Source organism: Thunnus thynnus, chromosome 15, assembly GCF_963924715.1.
Source record: "Thunnus thynnus chromosome 15, fThuThy2.1, whole genome shotgun sequence".
In the NCBI taxonomy this organism is placed as follows: domain Eukaryota; kingdom Metazoa; phylum Chordata; class Actinopteri; order Scombriformes; family Scombridae; genus Thunnus; species Thunnus thynnus.
The window spans coordinates 18290217-18310995 of record NC_089531.1 but is presented as its reverse complement, the minus strand read 5'-3'; the positions used below and the strand labels follow the sequence as shown (position 1 = coordinate 18310995).

The 20779-nt window shown below is 40.9% G+C and overlaps 1 protein-coding gene across 1 annotated transcript; it reads right to left on the bottom strand.

Moving 5' to 3' along the window:
• Positions 1-4613: 4613 nt before the first annotated feature.
• On the bottom strand, positions 4614-17241 carry galnt12 (UDP-N-acetyl-alpha-D-galactosamine:polypeptide N-acetylgalactosaminyltransferase 12). The gene is made up of 10 exons (XM_067613226.1): positions 16278-17241; positions 15098-15267; positions 13766-13955; positions 13414-13599; positions 13145-13262; positions 12468-12644; positions 10158-10289; positions 9788-9901; positions 8482-8637; positions 4614-8049 (listed from the first exon to the last, which is right to left on the bottom strand). The coding sequence occupies exons 1-10, from the start codon at positions 16628-16630 to the stop codon at positions 7912-7914; spliced, it is 1734 nt and encodes a 577-aa protein (XP_067469327.1). The 5' UTR covers positions 16631-17241; the 3' UTR covers positions 4614-7911.
• Between the last annotated feature and the right edge of the window lie 3538 nt (positions 17242-20779).

The following is a 20779-nucleotide window of genomic DNA, read 5'->3' as shown; positions in this document are numbered from 1 at the left end:
TTTTACTTTTGGACAGAGCTAGGCTAGCTGTTTCCTCCCCACTCCCATTCTTTAGGCTAGGCTAAGCTAAGCTAGGCATCTCCTGGCTCCAGCTTCATATTTAAAGATGCAGTATTTAGTGGCATCTAGTGGGCTGCGAAACTTGCAAAAAACACGCCAGAGCCGGTGTTTGGTTTGTCAATTCTGGGCTTCTGTAGAAACATGGTGGTGCAACATGGCGGGCTCCTCTCTCTACATAGATATAAAGGGCTCATTCTAAGGTAATGAAAACACAATTCTTATTTTCAAGTGATTATACACTAATGAAAACATGCTAGTGAATATTGTATTCCATTTCAACCAAGTTTGTTCCGCTATATGCCACTAAATTCTACACACTGCACCTTTAATGGACAAACATGAGCATAGTATCAATCTTCTTATCTAGCTCTTGGCTAGAAAGCAAATAAGTGTCTTTCCCAAAATGTCTCACTATTTCCTCTACCAAATACTGTTTATGAGGCAGGTAGCGAGACTCAGACTGGTAGCCTTTGGATAAATAGATTTTAGTTTGTTGGAGGAAATCTGCAAGGTTGGAACAGAAACATGATTCTCTGTTTAATTCAGTCTACATAATTTGTAAACTACCACTGATATTTTCCCAGCTTCACTTTTCACAAACTGAAACTCTTTAAACCGCTTTAGGCCACTATGTAGACCTGAATATAAAATAGGTGTCGGAAAGGATTAATAATATCTCAGAACCTGAGGTACACTTGACTGAACTGAACTAAGGCTGATTGAATGTCTAAAAACACAGTGTGCGAGGAAAAATAAATCAACCACATCTCATTTTGTCCAAAGGAAATACATACAGTGTATTTCCCTGGGGGTAGAGGCAGTCCATTTAGCAAGCAATCAAGTAATCTGATGAAGTGAAATGAATGGGAGTGGGGTGGAATGGTTAATCGCCTGTGGAAGCATTTTATCTCGTAGGAACACATTTAAAGAGGTATTCTGTCAATGTAGGCTATGTTGGGGGAGGCTGTGAAAAATCACAGTCTGCCGGGGTGTGAATCAATGTGTTCTCTTTAGCAGAATACATAATTTCTGCCAAACATGATGATTTGCTCTTAGACGCCGTTCAACATTGCACCCGACAGGGAAAGAAAACACAGTATGAAAGGATCACTGCAGAGAAACATCAATCAGAATCTGGAGAGGCAACTTCAACGTACTGGAAAATTTGCGCAAAATAAGAGACCACAGTACAGATTGCCTCAATTCCTATTTATACCCCCATCCGTGTCATCTACATTACAAATTCAAATATACTCATTTTTTCCAGGCTCTGCCATGTCCATTTGCTGTGGGAGAGAAAAGAGCGACAGGCTCCAGTTTTCAGCGGACAAGTGTGATATATGCTGTGACTGTTCTCCTCTCTCTCACCACGGAAACGCTTCTCATCAATAAATCCATTGGCAGTGTCACCATAAATATCACACAAGATCTGCATTCTGCTATTCTGTCTTTTAAGTCTTTAAGTGCAAGCCAAATCTAGCTATTCAGAGTGATATGTGTCACTTACTACTGCATTTTTGTAGTCGAGATTTTGTCTTAAAAACATTATCAAAGCCCATGAAATATTAGAATACATTTTAAGATATGTACTATAACGTCCATGTCACCAACAAGCTCCCACAAGTCAAACTTCCGTCATTAAAACTTCTTGTTTAATATCACGGAGAGAACCATTATTACAATAACCTCCAACATTACAAAAGGGATAAAACACATCATAAATCAACACCAAATGTGTATGTTGAATTTCAAAATTATTTCAGAGAGTAGAAGCAGCCTTTATGCTCCAAAGCCACAAGAGCACTCTGTGTTTATCATCTACTCTCCTGCTTCCCCTGTCATCTAGATAACATTTATTTCACTATTTGAAAGAGCATATCACATCTTAATGCTTCCAAAGTAATTTTTCTGTGATTAATCCTCCAAATTTAATAATAAACAAAATCCTATTTGTTAACCCTGCTGTAATCTGATCATATATTGTCTGTGTCATTCAGGGAAAAATTAAGTATGTTCAGATTACATCATAATTTCTTGTTAACGACTCATCCAAGTGTCACAAATTCAAGAACTGCAAGCACATGATCATGATCAGAAACAACCTGTCATATTCCTCACTTTGCAGCAGAGCGCCTGTGGTCAGAATCATCTGTGTAGCAACTCCGAGCAAGTGACAAGTGACTCATTATCAAGGACGTGTCCATTGATGTCATTAACAAAGCTATGGTCTATCTAATTTACAGCTAACACTCTAAGTGTGGCGGTAATTGCAAAAGGTTGAGATATTATCCACAATCGCCTTCATAATCAAAGTCAAATATCCTCATCTACTCATTTTTAATGTGTCACACTTATGTTCAAACTGCTCAGACTGGGAATGGGATCATAAGATTTTTTTTTTAATGAGAAAATGAAAAGTTGGCAAATTATCAATTACATTCAAGAAGTCGGGATTCAAATTGCTGCATGACTCAAAGTGAAAAGAACAACTTCTCTTGAATCGTATTTTGGAAAGCCAAGCCTTTTTTTTTTTTTTTTTTACAATATTCCTCGATCGAGTTCCTGGTGAGTTCAACTCTACCAGAAAAGACACAGGGGTGACTAGAGGCAAATAAGCAACAAGCTATCTGCCTTTGATGCTGAATTGGATGGTTTCACAGACAAGGATTAGATACGCCTGATCCTACATTGAAGTAGGCTTTCAGCTGAAAAAGACTTACATCTAGGCATGTCTGTGAAACTGGCCCCTTAAGTATTTGGATAATTCCTCCTATGCTTACAGTGCTGAAGTGTTATTGCAAATTTGGGTTTCATATCGATGCTGTATGAACGCATGTTTTTGTGGGAGCATAAAAACGAAACTTTTCACAGTTGCTCTTATAATCCTAAACATTTTCCCATACTGGATGCTATCAAGGTCGATTGCTGTTGAAGTCTTTCTTGCTCCTTGCATAAATTAATTCTCTGAAAATGAAGAGTTCTGCAAAATGGAAATGACACATGATCCAGCTAATAAACTAGCTAATGTCCAGCTAAGACATACAGTAACTGTTGAACTGGAATTGGTCATGGTTATTTTAACTAATTTACCGACTGAATACTTATATGGAAGCCTCACTGCTTTCTTCACTACATGATCTACCTAATCAGATGGCAGTCAGTGGTGGTGCATAAGAAATGCAATGCTATCTCTGTATCTAGGCCTCACATGTTTACTGCACCGTCTGGAGTCCCTCCTGAAAGTGAAAGTGTGTCATCTAATGTATGCAGCCAACAGCCACTGCTCCTGAGCTGTTCTGGGTATTGGGGATTACATAAACTAAACTGACATGCAGTGTGGAAATGGCCTCCTATCAGTGTGTGTGTGTGTGTGTGTGTATGTGTGTGTGCTGCTCCTCCTATGGTTCCTCTCGCTCCCTGACAACTGAAGCCTGAGCATCTCCAAAGAGTTGCACCGTGGGGAGCCTTGTTTTGCATTATCATTAAAGACACATATGGGGTGCGGGAGACTGTAGTGCTGCATGTATGCCACAGCAGATCAAAAACTAGGCCTACACTGTTTGCAGAGATTGCAGCAATATACGGCGTCTTTCTGTAGACACACTGAACTGAAATTTTAGGATGTTTTAGAGTGCGCTCGCTATTTTGTACCGCGTATTTCACAGGGATGCACCCAAAAGATTAGGATGAGACGGTGCTAGAGACAGCAGAATCACAGCCTCGTGCAGCGCTTCTCATTTTCCTGGGAAGCAGCCGAGTGGCGTCTAGGCAGCATTTGTCAGAATGTGAAGATTTCTGGCAAGTTTTCCATCAGAGCATGTCATCCTGAGCGAGAGAGAAACCAGCTTGTCTCATGCGGCGCCTTCAGTAGGGTACAAATGTTCCAGCAATGTGGTGCACTTACAGAGCTGAGATTAAAAGATGCACTTGTGTGGAATTTTACCTTTTCTAATCCAATAAAGAGGCAACAGTATCGTCTCTGTGTGAAAAACTTGAAAGATACTAAAGATTATTTTACTCCCTTTTCATGCTGTTGTTACAAAAACATGCCCCCCCCTTCCTCCCCCACACATACAACCCCCCCACCCCACCACCCCGTATCCTATGAAACAAAAGCATCATCAATGAGTAACTGAGAGAGACTGCAGGGCAGAGCTTCAACACCGGGGGAGACAGAGCGACTTGGCGTGGGCACGACATTTTCACTCAGCAGCTGGTGATCAACCCAATCAGATATGGTTGGAGAACTCACTCTCGTCTTTCCATCTCTCTTTTTCTTCTCTCATTACCCTCCGAGCATCTTGATTCATGTCTCCATCAAAGTTAAATGTGGATGATAGTCTGTTTTTGTCATCGTGGATGCGGATGAGTCACAGTTTAATGGATGCACAATGGTGTACAGTGAGATCTAAAGTATTTTTAGGATGTATTTTCTTTTTTATATAAATGAAGCCTGCCATAAGTGTTTTCAATGTTCATACACATTTTTAAGACATAATAAGAAGATTAAAAACAAAAGGCATAATGAGCAAGAACAGGCAAAAACAATAATCCATGAGTAAGTTTGTTTTTACTTATTTTGAGTTTCATTTGACAATATTTAAAAGGGTACATTGACATCAGATGTGGTCCATTTATTGGGCCGAACAAATACAAAAACAATGTTCAGTACATCCTTCATTTTCCTAATAACAACATAAGGCCGCTAGGGTTACCGACAGCATTACCACACCAGACACGGTGTTGAATTCCAGCATTATTATTATTTGTGCATGTTTACCGCTTAAATAACTGAAATGTCTCCACTGGGATTTGTTGATCATTAAAAACAGAAAATGTTGCATCCTATTGTAAAACAGCGCTGCATTGTCCATTAGGACAAGGTGATACAATCTCAACAGATCCCTGGAATATCGCTACTGTTTACGACACAGGTTTGGTGGATACAAAAGCCCTATATGACCTGCCAGAAAGATACGGCTCCAACTGGCAAATATCAATTTTATTGCGGCTGTGTGGACCATATTAAATTAGCATACAATATAACGCCACCGTAAAAAATCTTTTACTATCTAGGACATGTCTGGAATAACAGATGGCCACAATAAATAACCCTTTTTTAATAAGAGGATAGAATATTTATACTGCACTCACAGGCTAAAGACACGAACTGATGCAAATGGTAAAGCTGTCACTTCTTAAGTGTTCAATAAATAAAGCATGAGCACTGTATTAAGAGGCCAATTTCACCTGTTCCAAAGCAACTTTCTCAAGTCTTAAATCACGGGAAACTCAACGGGAAAAGCCAACGGGACTTTGCAGGATTGCTAGGGACCATGCACAGCTACTGTAGGAAATTGTCACCATACTCTACCAGCCCCTTTTTACCTTTATCACCCAAAAAATTCCCTCCCCTCCCTCTCTGGTGCTGACCATAATCTTCCTTTTGGTTATTTGGTCCATTTCACTTATTATCAACACAAATATGTACCACTCATAATGCCGGTGAAAGCCTTTATGGACAACCAGGAACTTTAATCCAATATGCCTGGAACTTATCGTGTGCCTTCACCTTACTCAACTATTCGATAATACTCTTTTCCAATGCACTGTAGGATTGTAAATGTACAGTAAGAATTTCTTTGCACATCTTGCACTGTCCCCTTGGGCTTGTACTATATGAGCTCATATGCACAGATGTTAGCATGCTCCTGCAACATCACCTTCACACATTACTGTACATTCATTATATTTGGCAAATAAAAGGATTCTATTCAACTCCCCCGTTGTGGTACTGGCAAACTCCAAACTCCATTTATCTTATGTTGACTGTGAGTACACCTTCAGAATCAATAGTAAAAATCTATTTAAGTACGATCGCCCCCTAACATCAATTCCTAACAAAGCTCCTTTGAGACTGATGGGCCAACAGCCTGCGGAGGTTAATAGTAAGAAAGAGGTCACCAATTGCTTCATTCAGTCTCCTCCATTATCTGCTTCTGTTACCAGAAACTGTACTCTTGATGACTTCTGTTCATAAATCAAACCTCAAGCACACAAGTATACAAGTGCTCATCTGAGGAGGATTTGGCTGGCGCTGGTCCAAAAGATAAAATCTCCATTGTGCATCTCTGACACAGAGAGGAAAGGGTGGTGATAAAGAATTGGGAGAGGTCTGGAAAATCAATCAGGCAGCCATCTGGCATTGCCAGCACTCTGGAGACACCCACAACAGTCTACCCCTCTACTGACTCTCCCTTGGTCCCTCTGCATAGCCTGGGGGACCACCACACAAGTGACCACAGCTCAGAACAGGGGAGATCTATAGTTGTCTGATTCTGACGGATGGAAACAGAAGCAATGTGTACAAACCAGTCCAACCCACCAGAGTAATATGCATACACTCAAGGGAATGCCTCCTTGCTTGTGCATATTCTCAGCAGGGGAGCATACATACTGTAAGTGTGCAGACACTCTGTCATCACTCTGACTACTGCTGTCTTTCCGTGACAATATATACATTCAGTACAAGAGCATTTCCTGGGGGGAAATCTTTAAATAGGATCTTTTTTTTTTTTTTTTTTTTTTTTACATCAGGCACTTTATGTGGGCTCCAAATGGACAGGTAAGATGAAGAAGAAGCTCCAGTTCCTACCTTACAAATTCAATGTCTGTGCATTTACATTTACCAGCAGTAAATGTATGAATTCCCACTTAGTTAAGACTAAAGTTGAGATATGTCTGCCGTGAAGCTATGAAATAACAATAATTTTAGTCTCATCTAGAGAATACATCATTTCAAACAAACAGTTGACACCACATGAAGTAAATCCATAAAATATGGCTATGATTTAGTCTTTTGAAGCTGCATATCATTTAAAGAGCACTATACAGACGCAAGTACCAAGTGACACTACACTGAAAAAAAAAGCGCTTACTATGAAAAACTAGTCAAATGACTCGTGTAAAATGACTCGTGTCATTTTACTTCAGTTAGATTTGCATTGCAAAGTGACTTCAGTCAAAGCAGAACGGAATGAGACTGGAGTTTCTCCTGTTATCAGTAGTTAGGTGATTAAGTTGAAGAGGTACTAGGTACTTGCATTAATGCCTGTGATCCGAGGCTTTTTTCTAAGCCACTGGTGTGTAAGAGTAGCAAGCACTCAAAACGTCCTGAAAGGTTCTTAACAAAATACCTGAAGATTTGTCCCACTTTCTCTTGACAAATACAGAACACAGTGATAGAACAGAACTTGCAGAGAGGAGCGTTGGCCCCCTCTACAGGAGAAGACGACAATATTTTAATATGCTTCATGATGTGCCTCTGAAAATGCCGGCCACGAGCTGACGAGAAGCTCCGGGTTTGTTGACAGAGGTATAAAGCATTTGTTCTCATTCAGATGGATGCACATGTTTCAGCGCAAGATTGCACCAGTAGTGGAGTGAGTAAAAACAAAGAAAAATTCCAGCATGTACAATTGTGCAGGTTATCACTAATTCTCAAGCATTTCCATGATTAGAAAAATCAATGTATATTCCAGTAGGCTCCTGTCTCCCAGCAACAGCATCCAAGAAAGAAAATCGTTCCCATATATATTCAAAAAAACTTCAGAAAGTAAGTAGTCAGTATAATTACTTATTGGTCCATTAAATCCAGCTGGCACAAAAATGTGCAAAGGTTGATGTTTGGAAGAGAGCACATGTGCCTCTCTTCTCTTTTGGGCTCCTTTTAGAGCAAGGCAAACGTATCAAAAAACATTTAGCAATTCAATTCAGTCAAATCCCTCCTCAGGATACTGGCCCTGAATTAAAAGTATTTGTATACATATTGTATATTCTAGATTGATACTATTATGTTCTCTCCTCAAAGAACCACTTTTGGTGGAGGCTCCCAGAGCAGGGTTGGAGTGATGGGGCTGGTGTCCCGTTGTCGGTCTTATCTATTGCTTCAACACACTTCTGGCTCATCACGTGGTACAGGCTGCCATCCTGAAAACAGCCAGATGTAGAGTGAGTATTACAAGAAATGTTTTGTAGTTGTATTACAACAAAGTAACATTAATAAATGCTCCTCAAATGGTTTCTGCCAGCAAATACTATTTAAGGGCACAAAAACTCCATAGTCTAAGAAAATTCAACAAGAAGAAAATTAGAGAAGAAGAACAACAACAACAAAGAAAATTTAAAAGGAAACTGTCATGTGGACCTGAGTCAGATTTCATGTCACATCTTGTAAACATTCCATCTTTCACTTTCACTGCCATCTTGTTACTTCTTATCTCATAACTACTTCCACTGCTGTCTCACCATACACACTGCCTCTTTTTTTTTTTATAAAGGTGGATTGGATAGTGATCAATACACGTAGTAAAATGAGCCAAGTACAGATACAGACACTAAAAACAGAAATATACTCATTACTTCTCGGAGGACAAATTTCTGGTCCACTGGTATAGGTTGCCCTCGCTTTTTGCATGGCTGGACAGTCAGGTATGTGCTGATGTTGTCACCAACAACACATCCAGCAGGTTCCCTTGTGTTGTAACGGATCTCACCATCCATGGAGTATTCAAAGAACTGTGGGAGGAGACGCAACAGCTCAAAATCTTTTTCCACTTCAACACAAATGATGGAAACACAACTTTTATTGTTACAACATTTCAGTCATAAATGATCATCACGACGGAGTCCAAGCCACTGTCACGGAATCTGCACAAGCATATGTACAGTGTATGAATGTATATGTGTGACTCAGAATAAGGATATGCAGCAAGAAAGCAAGTGAACATGGTGTACTGAGAGATGGCTTCTGTGTGCATTTGTGTGTACACACACACACACACACACACACACACACGTGTACTGCTTGTGTGCTATGGCACAGACTACGAATGAAAGTGATTCTGCAGCATAGAGAGCACTCCAATACAGCAGACAGCACAGGCACTGCAGAGCCAACTTCCAGCAGAGACAACATCAGTGTGTGTCCACAGAGGGCTGCTGGAAAAACAATGGTAAATTTCACAGTGCCTTAAAGACTACCACAGAGGATAAAGGCGTTGTGAGATGCACTCTCCTTTGTTTGTATCAACAGAGCAAACATATCATTTTTCAACCTGGGATATGCAAGAGAGTCCACTATTCCCAGATTTGTAAAAATGCAATTACAAACCCCTGCAGCCTATTGTGAAACAAGAAGACTGTATCTTCGCTTTGAGGGAGTCCGAGCTGGTATTTATGACCATGATTGCTACTGTCTCTTAGGCAAATGGAAAACAAGGCATCATGGATAATAGAAGAGTAGGGAGGGTCTGTTTTAAAGTTAATGTGCAATGAGATGACTGTGAGAAGGAAGGGTATGGGAGGAGAGAGAAAGAGGAGATGACAGGTAATGAGAAAGGGAAAGTTAAAAGTCAAGAGAAAGATGAGGAGGAGGAATAGCATGGTGAATGGGCGGGGGGGGGGGGGGGGGGGGGGGGGGTAGTATAGGGACTGACATCTGAAGAACTATTTGAAGTTCATGTAACAAATATGTTGGCACAACTCCAGATCATTGCAGATGAATCAATCAATTATAACTTGACATGACTATCTCACACAAGTGAAACAAAGACTAATAAGATGACACTTGAATTTCTCAATGTTTAAGAGAGTCAGGGTGATTTCTCACCAGACCAAAAACATTTTTACAGCCTGTGGCCTAAATGACTAATGTCCAGTACGGTACCTGGTTCTGACCCATGCCGTGGCATGGATAGAGGATGACTCTTTGGCCCACCACGATGTGTTCATCTGCAGGGTTGTAGTCAAAACAGTGGTTGATCTTGCCGCGGTTTTTCAGCTGTAATAAGCAAAAAGCAGTCATATCGATTGATCTTTTCATGCACTGATTAAAATACCACTTACAGGACTTCATACATGGGTGAGGAAATGAATGCCAAACTTAAACTTGAGGTAAGGAAATGTCACTTTTTATTTTTTTTAAAAAAGTCTCTTGCCTGCACTGCTCAGCCTGATGAGATACAATCAAATTGGTGAAAATAAGTAAAAGCACACACTAATTTGAAGCTGACAAACAACTCTGAATGTATTCTCACCATTCCAAACATGCCTGGACGATCCTCGGGGACGTGAATATCGGGGTAAATATTATCCAGGTACCACTTGAAGTTCTTACAGCCCAGCTTCTCTCTAAGCTTCCTCCGCTCTGTCACGTCTCCAAAGGCCTCCTGGAAACAATGACCACAAGTGATAATTCCACCTTGTTATTGTAGCGTCACCTCACTGCCTCATTAACCTGAAATCCAAGACAATATTAGGAGGAACACCGATGCTACAGGGATGTTACAAGAAGCTAATTATCAACCAGAAGTATTTTACATCATATTCAAATAAAGACTTTGTATGTGAACGTTCTTGATGCAGTCAGAGAGCTACAGTGTCAGAGGAAGTATTCTGACTGATGGCTGAATTGGTATACAATAGCACCATCTATAGTTGTTCCATAACTACACAATTACATCCCAACAAACAGACCTCTTAACAGCAAACCACTCCTACATCCTGGTCGAACAAGAGCCAAGAGGATAGATCTGTTTATATTACACGTGTGTGTGAGTGCGCATGTGAGGATATTCACTCTTAAAGTTTGCACGTACAAACTATACTTGTATGTGCATGGTTATGCACACACACACACACACAAACCACAGTGATGATAGGTGAGTGAGTTACCCTGCATGGTAGCACACAGTCTGCACTTTGATTTGCCAGTGAGCATATGTTCAGCACACCTACCCTGCTGGAAGAAGGGTTCAGCAGCGCTGCAGGATGATGGATGTTGGTGGTTTGCCCAAACACAGCACTAATTGTCCCTTCATCAATTTATTTGGTCGAGAGAGGGACTCCCAAAGGAGACAGTCCTTTTATCAATGGGAAGGACCAGTAAGGACCATCAGAGGACAGTGAGGGTCAGTGTGGACCACCACAGTATATGAAGCCAACAGGGAGCAAGTTAAAGCCCAGTACAGGTGCTACTTAAATGCCAATAAGGAGCAAATGGAAGCATGAAAAGTGACCGAACAACATTCCAGTTTATGGATCAGTAAGGGGTCAAAAACTAAATGGAACAACTAGAGGTCAATCTGATGTGCACAAGAGACCAGAGATGTGCCAATTAGCAGAGAGTAAAAAGGCAGTGGGAAAACAACAGAAGCATGCTTACAGATGTTTCCCAATTAACTCTTTTTTTTTTTGGTCTGATACAAGTTGCATTTTGAATCCAGTCTATTTAGGTTTCATGCTGCATTATTACTAATTAACTAAGAGTTGCATAACTCACATGGACTGACAGGTAACTTACCATCTTGACAGTTTTAGATAACTGTCATCCTTTAAACCCAATATACAATGATACTCTACTGCCTACCTGAATAACAGGGAAAATTAGTCATTCAATTTATACATTAGCTCAAGTTATCTAAATTGTTGGCTTGGAACTTGTTAGTAGACTTAAGGTGGAGACGTAGTTTAGTGATAAGCTATCAGTTGATCAATTGACCGTGCCATGTGTGTGTGTAGCTGCTGCTTTGAGAAAGTCTAAGAGCTCTAAGAGTTACAGTAGGAATATAAGACAGAACATCTTGACAAACTTTAGTTAATCATTATTTAGGTAAGGCTGTTAATGTCTGTGTAAATAGCAGAAATTCTGAGAGAGCCTTGTGTGTATGTGCGCATGTCTTCCTATTTGTCTACGAAGACAAGCAGTGTAGTTCAGAGGCTTTGTCGTATTGTGTTTGTCGTGCCACCGCGAGGTTGGCAAGGCTACCTCCTCTCAGGGAGATGAGCGCCACCTGATCTGTGTTTAGAGAGCCTCTCCACTTAACTACACTGTCACACACTGGCCCGGCCCCTCCCACGCATGCACACACACACACACACACACACACACACACAAAGGCAGGGCACCCCGTGGGTTAGCACTGCTCTCGCCCTGTCAAGGACAGGTGGATGACACCACGTTGGCACAGAGTGACACGGAAAGGTGGTAATCACACACCGGAACACCCTGACACCCCTGTCACCTTGGGTGTCTACCGCTCATGTATCCCAAGTGTCACTTAATCAGGGGAGCTATTACACCACAGCGGGACCACAGTGTGTATGTGTGTAGTTTGTGAAAGAGGAGAGTACATGTCATTTTGTGTGTGTGTGTGGGGGGGGGGGGGGGGACTGAGAGTGTGTTCACTGGTGAAATCAAGTGATTAATCTGACAGTTTTGTGATGAGTGCGGCTGCAAAACAATACACTGCCTTCACAACACTCTATAAAAGGAAAGTTTGGTTTTGTTTGATACTGCTAAAGCACACACACACACACACACACACACAACATCTGTGCAAACTCACCAGTCGTGCATGGGGGTTTCGATGGTAGTAGACCTCTTTGTATTCATCCATCCAGACCTCAGCGGCTCTCACGCTGTTTGCCAGAGCTTTGCTCCGTGAGTAAGGGGCCTTTTTAGGGAACACATGACCCACATGGGAGCATGGGTGGATCTCCAGGCTGCCCCCGCACTGCCAAATCTGAGGGACATCAACAACAACAACAACACCACCACCACGAGGATTTGGTTAGCTTCTCAGCCATGATTCAATCAAGCGACACAAAGCGAAGCCTTGTTGTGAAGGGGCTGAGAAACAGAAAAGCTGGTTTTGTTGATGGTGGGAAATATTTTTGGTCCGTTCCCTTTGGGAAATTGTAGTTATTGGAGGGAAGGGGTGTTCAAATTCTTTGCTGCAATTAAAGCATTAGGCTCTTCGGCCTTCTTTTAATAGTTGTTCAGTTATAATTCTTTCAGTATGGTTTCTCAAGGAATGAGGATGTGGTGCTGGGTAAATATAAACCAGATCTGGTCGCCTTTTTAATGCTGTTTGTTGTGTCTTAGTGCTAAAAATAGTGCATATTTCATGTCAAAATGGAGACAGTGTATGAATTGAGCTTTTCTTGCATAAAACCAGGGGCTTGCACATGCAGAATATGTGTATATGTACATGAACACACACACAAAGACATTATTTCCTACCCTGAAGGAGAATTCCAGATTCTCCCCTCCCCAGACCTCCATCCCGGTGTCATACGTCCCCAGGTAATGGAAATATTTCTTGCTCACAGCAAACAGACCACCTGCCATAGTAGGAGATCTGAAGAGAAAAATAACAGTAATAAGTATCGTTCATCTTAAGACATATTTACTTACCTGTCCAATACAAAAGCCATTAGCGTGGCTTTTATTTGTCTAAGTATTAATGTAAGACCTGTTCTGTAAAGTTGTCCTAGAACCAACAGACACACCTGATGACATCAGTGGGTGAGCGACGGCGTTGCTGCTCGTGGCTTGGGACAGCGTGCCAGGTAAAGACCAACCGCCAATCAAACCCCCCAATCTGAGGTTCACCGGAGTTCCCTAAATACTGGAAGGTGTTCCAGTCTATCACATCAATGACAGGACACACCACAGCTGACGGCTCCTCTTTGATCCTGGTGGAGGAAGGAGAGAAGTCAGCTACAAAGAGCGCTCCGTTAACTGGCTAAAGAGTCAGTGCTTCACTCTGTGACACTTCAGTTTGGCACTTTCTAACCACAAGGCCATACTTGAGACAGTAGAGAAAGAGTCCTTAAATGTTCCTGCTGAGAGTCCTCTAACCTTTGAAGCAGGGGCTCTAACCAGCCCTCATGACACTCGCAGTGACAGTCCAGAAAGGTCAGCACATCACCCGTGGTAATGGATGCTCCTAATAGCCGGGCCCGCACCAACCCCTCCCTCTTGGTGGCCCGGATCAGTCGCACCTTCCTCAAACCTGAGATGTACTTCTCCAATGGCTCCTTCAGGTGAGCTTCAAGAAATCAAACAAACCAAGATAAAAAAGCACATCTGAAAAGAGACTTCTTCTGTATGTGCACATATGAAGGCCGTGTTTATATTGAGAGCAGTTACGTTTTTTCAAAATCACTTTGAACATTATATGAATAAATGAGACAAAGACAAGAGAACAATTACAATCTGCTACACGCATTCAACAACAGCAGCTGGTAAAGCTGATAAAGACAAAAAAAAGTGTGTTTCAGGGAAATCACTTGCCAAGTATCTTGTCTTGAAGAAATTACACAGCAGAAATGAGATTTTTGAGTTATCTCATCAACCTGTGGTTCACCAACAGATCATTCTGGGTTGTTTTATGGGATATGACTAAACATATTTGTAGTTTATTAATCTATTACAATAACTAGTTGTCTGTTTTTTTTAATTCTTCCTTTTTGATTGTGAACTACTAAGTTGTTTTCCCCCTCTGTCCACTTCCTCCTCCTCCTCCTCCTCTAATGCATTCCATCAAATAATCTGAAACATCATTCAGAGGCAGGCAATGCTTCATTTCCAGGATTGGGAGCCAAAACAACTTAGAACCACTCCCTTAAAGTGTCGCAGTTCCTTCTACACAGCCTGGGCACAGACAAGAAAACACTGAGTGACTTCAAGCTACAAGACCAGGAAATCCTTGATCAGAAAACCCTCTTTACTTAATATGTAACTAAGTTTTTAGGTCAGTTAGGAAAATGAAGAGTCTGATCAAGAGCAGTGTGCTTGACTGAATTTACATACTATATTCCTTACTATTGTATTATTTGAAAAATATTCTGCGTATTCACATGGAGGAAGAAAAATGGCCCAGACAGGTGACACTGATAACTGTGAGACTTCACCTGGATGTGTATAAGATTACCCTTCTCCTATCATCTAGATCTTAGTTTCACGACATGTCACTACCATCCTCTATCTCTGTTCTCTGCCAACATGTCAGTCTACCCTCCTCCGCTCTACCTACCTCCCACGTACTAGTGACTGCCACTTGTCTGTGTGCCTCCTTGCGTGACTCCCTGACAACATTTCTGTCTTTTGTGACGGTCGACCCGCCAGCCCGCCTGCCCATCAGCCTGTCTGTCTCAACAGAACGTGGACTCTCCCCCACCTGCCTGTTACCTCTGTCGCTGTAGTCGTCCACCAGCACCACCTCTTTCAGCAGGATGTCAGGGGACATCTCCAGCACGCTGTGGACTGTCCGCAGCAGGGTGGACCAGGCCTCGTTGTAGAAAGCGATCACCACAGAGGTTGTCGGCAAGGACCGGTAGTCGTACTTCAGCTCTCTGCAGCTGCAATGTAGGGGGAGAATGGGGAGAGGTGAGGCGAGGTGACTAACCATGAGAAGTGAACACAGTAGAATTAGAATAAGATTTATTGCCAGGCAAGTTTGCACATACAAGGAATTTTTCTTAGTGTTGTGGTGCAAAACAATCAAAAAACAGAAGGTAAGAGAAAAACAAGTATCCATACAAAGTGAGAAAATTACCACAAAAGACAAGTGGTATAAATATATAAATACAATTTTACAATAAAGAGCAAGAAGAAACATATTCTATGTGAAGAGAGCTGTTGAGTGTAGAAAATAATGCACAGGATATTGACTGGGAATGTGCAAATGTTCCCAGTATAAACAGTATATGTAATGTACAAGTGTAATAATACAAAGAATACAAATAGCTGTGTTCATGTAATGCGCCATGTTTAGATGCGATGAGGTCACAGATGTGCGAGGCAAGTTCATTTGTATAGCAAATTACAAGGCAATTCAAAAGTGCTTTAAATAGAGCAATAAACTTAGTGCAATATAAGATAACAGATTTGACATTAGTCTAACGTGTAGTGTCTGTGAGCGGGCTAGAGTCCATGTCAGTGCAGGTCCCGGGCCTTGTTGATGGGACCAGTAGGGCCCAGGACCCCCACTGACAACAAGTTCAGATAGTAATTACAGTACTATTCCAGTCCGACAGCATATTCCACTCCCTTAAGAAGTACAATGACTCATTGGTAGTTACCAAGCTGGGTTTTAACTTTGCTGTGAGCTCCACACTGTGTAACATGCGTTTTCTATTTTGCTTTTATTTATTTATTTAGTCTGTGTTGTTTTAATCTTGCTATGTGAAGCACTTTGGACTGCATGTTTGTATGAAATGTGCTTTATAAATAAAGTTGAGTTGAGTTAAAATACATCTAAACTTTATTACGAGATAATGTGATGTGATATATGATATGATATGATATGATATGATATGATATGATATGATATGATATGCGGGTTGACAGCACTCATCTAGTTACTTACAGTGGGTTCCATCTCTCTGGCAGCCATCTGTGTAGTGACACTTTATCACTGACATAAGTGTTAATCTGATGCTTTTTGATGCTTTCCTCCTCTTTTATCTTCTCCTCGCCGTTCAGATTCAGTTTGACAGCCCTCCCCAACTCACCCAGGGCATTTAAATCCAGGGGGGGTTTCTCATAGACGGGCTTCTTAAGCTGTTCATTCGCCACCTCTCGCCCTTCAGAGGCCTCTCGTCGGTTCGTGTCGCTCACGTCTCCGGAACTGTGTCTCAAAAAAATGAGATATCCCACAAACGTGACTCCGAAGAGGATGAATAGTAACTTGGGTCGGTTCCTTCTTCCGCAGACTGCCATCGTGTCGGCGCAAAACTGGGTAGAGGTTTCATGCGCTGGGGAGCTGTACTCCACTGGCAATTACTGCTAAAGTGACCCTTTCACTTTCACCAGCTTCGTCGCGTTTCCGTTTCACGACCTCAACTTTCACGTGCATACTTTCAAACCAAATAACGTCCTTAAACTACATATTTCACGTCACTTTTCATTCGGTTTGACAAATGTCCAACCACCAAACTAACGGCGGTTACTTCTCCACCTCCAGTGTTTATCTTGACGGAACCTCCTCCTCCTCCTTCTCCTCCTCCTCCTGCTCTACTCTCTTGAACGGCGTGTTGAAGAGAAGTGTGAAAGGATTATCAAACTCGGATTAGTCATCGCCCGGATTAGCTAGCTAACGTTAAAGTACCTGTAGGCTCCTACTGGAGACAAAACAAATCTAGGTCAAATCAAAAGCCGAGTCCACCGTTTCGTTTAGTTTTACGCAAAACAAAATGAAAAGTTTAAAATATCGGACTCGTCAGCTCGTCTTCGACATTAAAGAGAGATAGCCAGTGTCCGACTGCCGGTATCCCTCTACAACGTTACATACAGCTCTGGAGGAGCAGGCTAAACTTTACCAACAGGTGTTATGCCGAGTTCTGCCTGCCCGCATAATGAATGCACCTCGCGGGAGCGCGCACAGCTCAGGGGAAAACTACCAGACATTGTAATGATTTTTTAGGCAAAGTACTGTTTCAAAACGATATAATCTTCTTTGTCAGCTTTATCAGTAATGATGAATGATCTGCAGTCTATAGTTTTTGAACGTTTTGTGTCATCAATGTTTTATGAGACTCAGTATATACACCTCAGTGCACATAATGCGTCCACACTGTAACTTTATTTCTGGGCATCTATTAAATGTTTTTACGAGCGCATACTTTGGATCGTTTTGGCTCGACAGTGTGAATTCATACATTTAATAATGACCTGAGCTGAAATAATAGGGGATGCATTGGCTACTCAGCAGCAACAATTACCTCTGCTGAATAATGCATACACCCATTGACACAATGACACTTCAAATCAAATGGTTTCATCAGCTCATACTTTATTTGATCGACTTTGACAGAATGAATTTGACACCCCATATTCATTTTCCCGCTTTTAAAAAACTCATTTTAGTATAACTATCTGAAATCCTATGCGTAAAAACACATCGTCAAAGAACACTGAAGAGTTCACCCGAAAAAATATTAAAAAATTAATCAAGGAAACCTTGTAAATTTTAGCCCAATGTATCAAAGAAATGCTACTACTACTGAGTCTAATTAAACACTGATGACTCTAAACATTCAAAAACTGTAGACTTCAGATCATTTGTCGTTACTGATGAAGCTGACAAAGAACATTATATCGTTTTTACACAGTACTTTGCCATAATAATCATTATAATGTAGTCTTCCCGTTCGCTGTGCGCGCTCCCGTGAAGTGCATACAATTCTCGGCGGGCAGGCAGAACTCGGCATAACACCTGTTTCTTGAATTTGGAGAAGTTCGAACTAGTGTCAAGTTAGCCGAGCGAGAAAATGCGTTTCCGGTTTAATTACAAAATAAAATTCTGCAGCTCACCTTAAAGATCCCCTCCAGGCATGTTTTAAGACGAACATACAATACTATTCATTCAATAATAGTTTGTGTCTGAAAATTGTCTGAAAAAAATCCAGAATCTATGAATATGCAAATATTGTTAATTTCAGAATTTAATAGCTGGACACAAAATGTCTCCTTTTTCACTGTAAAGTCCATTATCATTTGTGCACTGGAGGTTTCACATTTCCACATCACATTTTTGTAAATTGAATATTGGACCAGGATTGGCTCCAAACTATTTGTGATGTCACAAATCATGCTCATAGGTCCACCCCTTAAAATCTGATTTTCAACGAGCACAGAGAAACTTTCAGCACTCCAGCACACAGAGAACAGCACCCTTTTCAGTAGATGGATGTGAAAACAGCCTTCCAGTGTCAAACTCTGCACATACATCATTCTGCACAGTGAAACCCAAACATCCAACTGTAGGAACAAGAAGAAAAAACATTTTTGAGTGGAGGGGGGCATTAAATTGTACTCTAATACAGTGAAATCGATAACAACAGTTAATGAAACTATTGATTTTTTTCCCTTGTGGTGAATCAAAGAGACATAAAAAATGATCTGCAAAGTTTTCAGAGGGATATTCAGAATTCCATATTATCTGTTACATAAACATGAACATCATAAAAATCAACTTTCCATCCACTTTAGTATATGCAATAGTTGATTAAAGAATTAGCTCTAGCCATTAACTGTGTTGTGACTGCATGGTTCATTGTGGTATCTGTTATCATGATTGGTTTAATTAAAGAGAAACATAAGTGCTGTGTTATTTATTGTAGCTCTCCTCTCCATTTCCGCTGACTTCTCTCACTAATTCGATTAAGAAATTGATTACCATCATTTTGGCGCTTTTATCTTGAAGGAAAACTTGTTCAACTGGAAACGCTTTTTGTTAGTTTCTGTAACATGACGAATTCGAAGAAGTTCAACGCCAGTAAATCTACGGGTAAATCTTTTTTAGTGGGGACGCATTTTATGGCCTGAGATAAATCACGAACAAATACTTTGACTCGACTTTTTTTTCTTCCTTTTTTCCAAATGCCAAAGACAGTCAGTTAATTTCCTCTGAACCTCTTCCGGGTTCGTAACGTGTAGTAGCCCAGATGAGTCACTCATTTTCTCTCATTTGATTAATTGCATCATCCAATGTAGTTAAGGTGAGGTTATATTAAAACACATTTTTCTATAGCATACATAAAAACACATGATAAGCCCAAAATATGTAGCCCTCAGTGATAAATAGGCCAGTGGTTCTTAAAGTGGGGTCCAGGGACTCCCGGGGGTCGTTTAGGGGGTTCCAGAGGGTCCCTAGCAAAAAGGAGAATAATTTATTTTCACAATAATTCTGTCCATAAGCAACACAATGACAGGGTGTATGACTATTTTGGTCATGGCTTTCATACACTTTCTGTAATAAAACATCTAAAAGCAAAAATCGGATCAGCTGGAGGATCCTGGGACAAAATCTTATCAAATGGGGATCTCTGGTCTAATTTGTGTCAGTTTAGGGGTCCTTGATGTGAAAATGTTTGACAACCACTGAAATAGACTATTTTCTCTAACACTCTGAAACCATTAACCCTGCCTGGGAGAATGCAGGATTGGAAATCATTGATGGTCTTATCGCATATGCAGCAAGTTGTCACTCATATAAAATTGATATGAAAACTCTTGACACCAAAGCTGAAATTTGACACAAAATGTATGTTTAAGCAAATTAAAATGCTAAATAATTAAGGCGATCATTCAAAGAGAGAAGGTAATTTGAGTGGCATACCGTTTGATCGAGTACCCATATTGTGAAAACTACAAAGAGACACGTGAAGGCAACAAGCCAGCCGGAGTGTTGTAATATACCATGGTAGACTGGGCATGTCGTTTCTGTCAGAGACACAATATTAGTGTTAATGCATGAGGGCATTTCCATTTAGGACCGGATGATGGATAACATTTTCCATGCAACAGATAGCGCAGATGTATTAATGGGAAAATGAAACAGTGTTGAGCTGCATAGTCACCGTTCGACAAGTTATTATCCTTGTCACACCACCTGCTGTCTGTAGCATAAACAAAGAAGATGTATTTAGGCTATATCATTATCATTCAAGCATGACTTTAATTTATAATTTTATATTTTCTCCATAAAACACTAATAAAAAAATAAACATTTCATAATAAACCCATGTGAAACTAAACCAACACAGGCAGTGAAAGAAAGAAAGAATTGTTTTGACAAGGCAAAGCTTCAAATGTATCACGGATGACACGATGGAGGTGTGTTAATTGAACTATATCCTTCATCAACTCTACTTTGACACAATATGAAAGTGGCTGACCCTATCTGTTGTGCCACATGTCAGACTGTGAAGGAAGATAACGGTTTCACACCCCAAAAACCGTGACAGTCACATTGGAAAAGTTGATGGATCGCAGCTGCTCCGGAGCAAAAACAGCAACAACCTAAAGAGCAACCTGGTCGAGCACTAAATCTATCCTGAAAAGGAAACTTAATAAGATGGCAGTCAA

Coding starts and splice junctions, on each gene's coding strand:
- galnt12 (XM_067613226.1), bottom strand. CDS start 16,630: ATGGCAGTCTGCGGAAGAAGGAACCGACCCAAGTTACTATTCATCCTC. Junction 13,956..15,097: donor GGACGACTACAGCGACAGAG/GTAACAGGCAGG, acceptor GATTTCTTGAAG/CTCACCTGAAGGAGCCATTG. Junction 9,902..10,157: donor GTCCAGGCATGTTTGGAATG/GTGAGAATACAT, acceptor TGCTTATTACAG/CTGAAAAACCGCGGCAAGAT.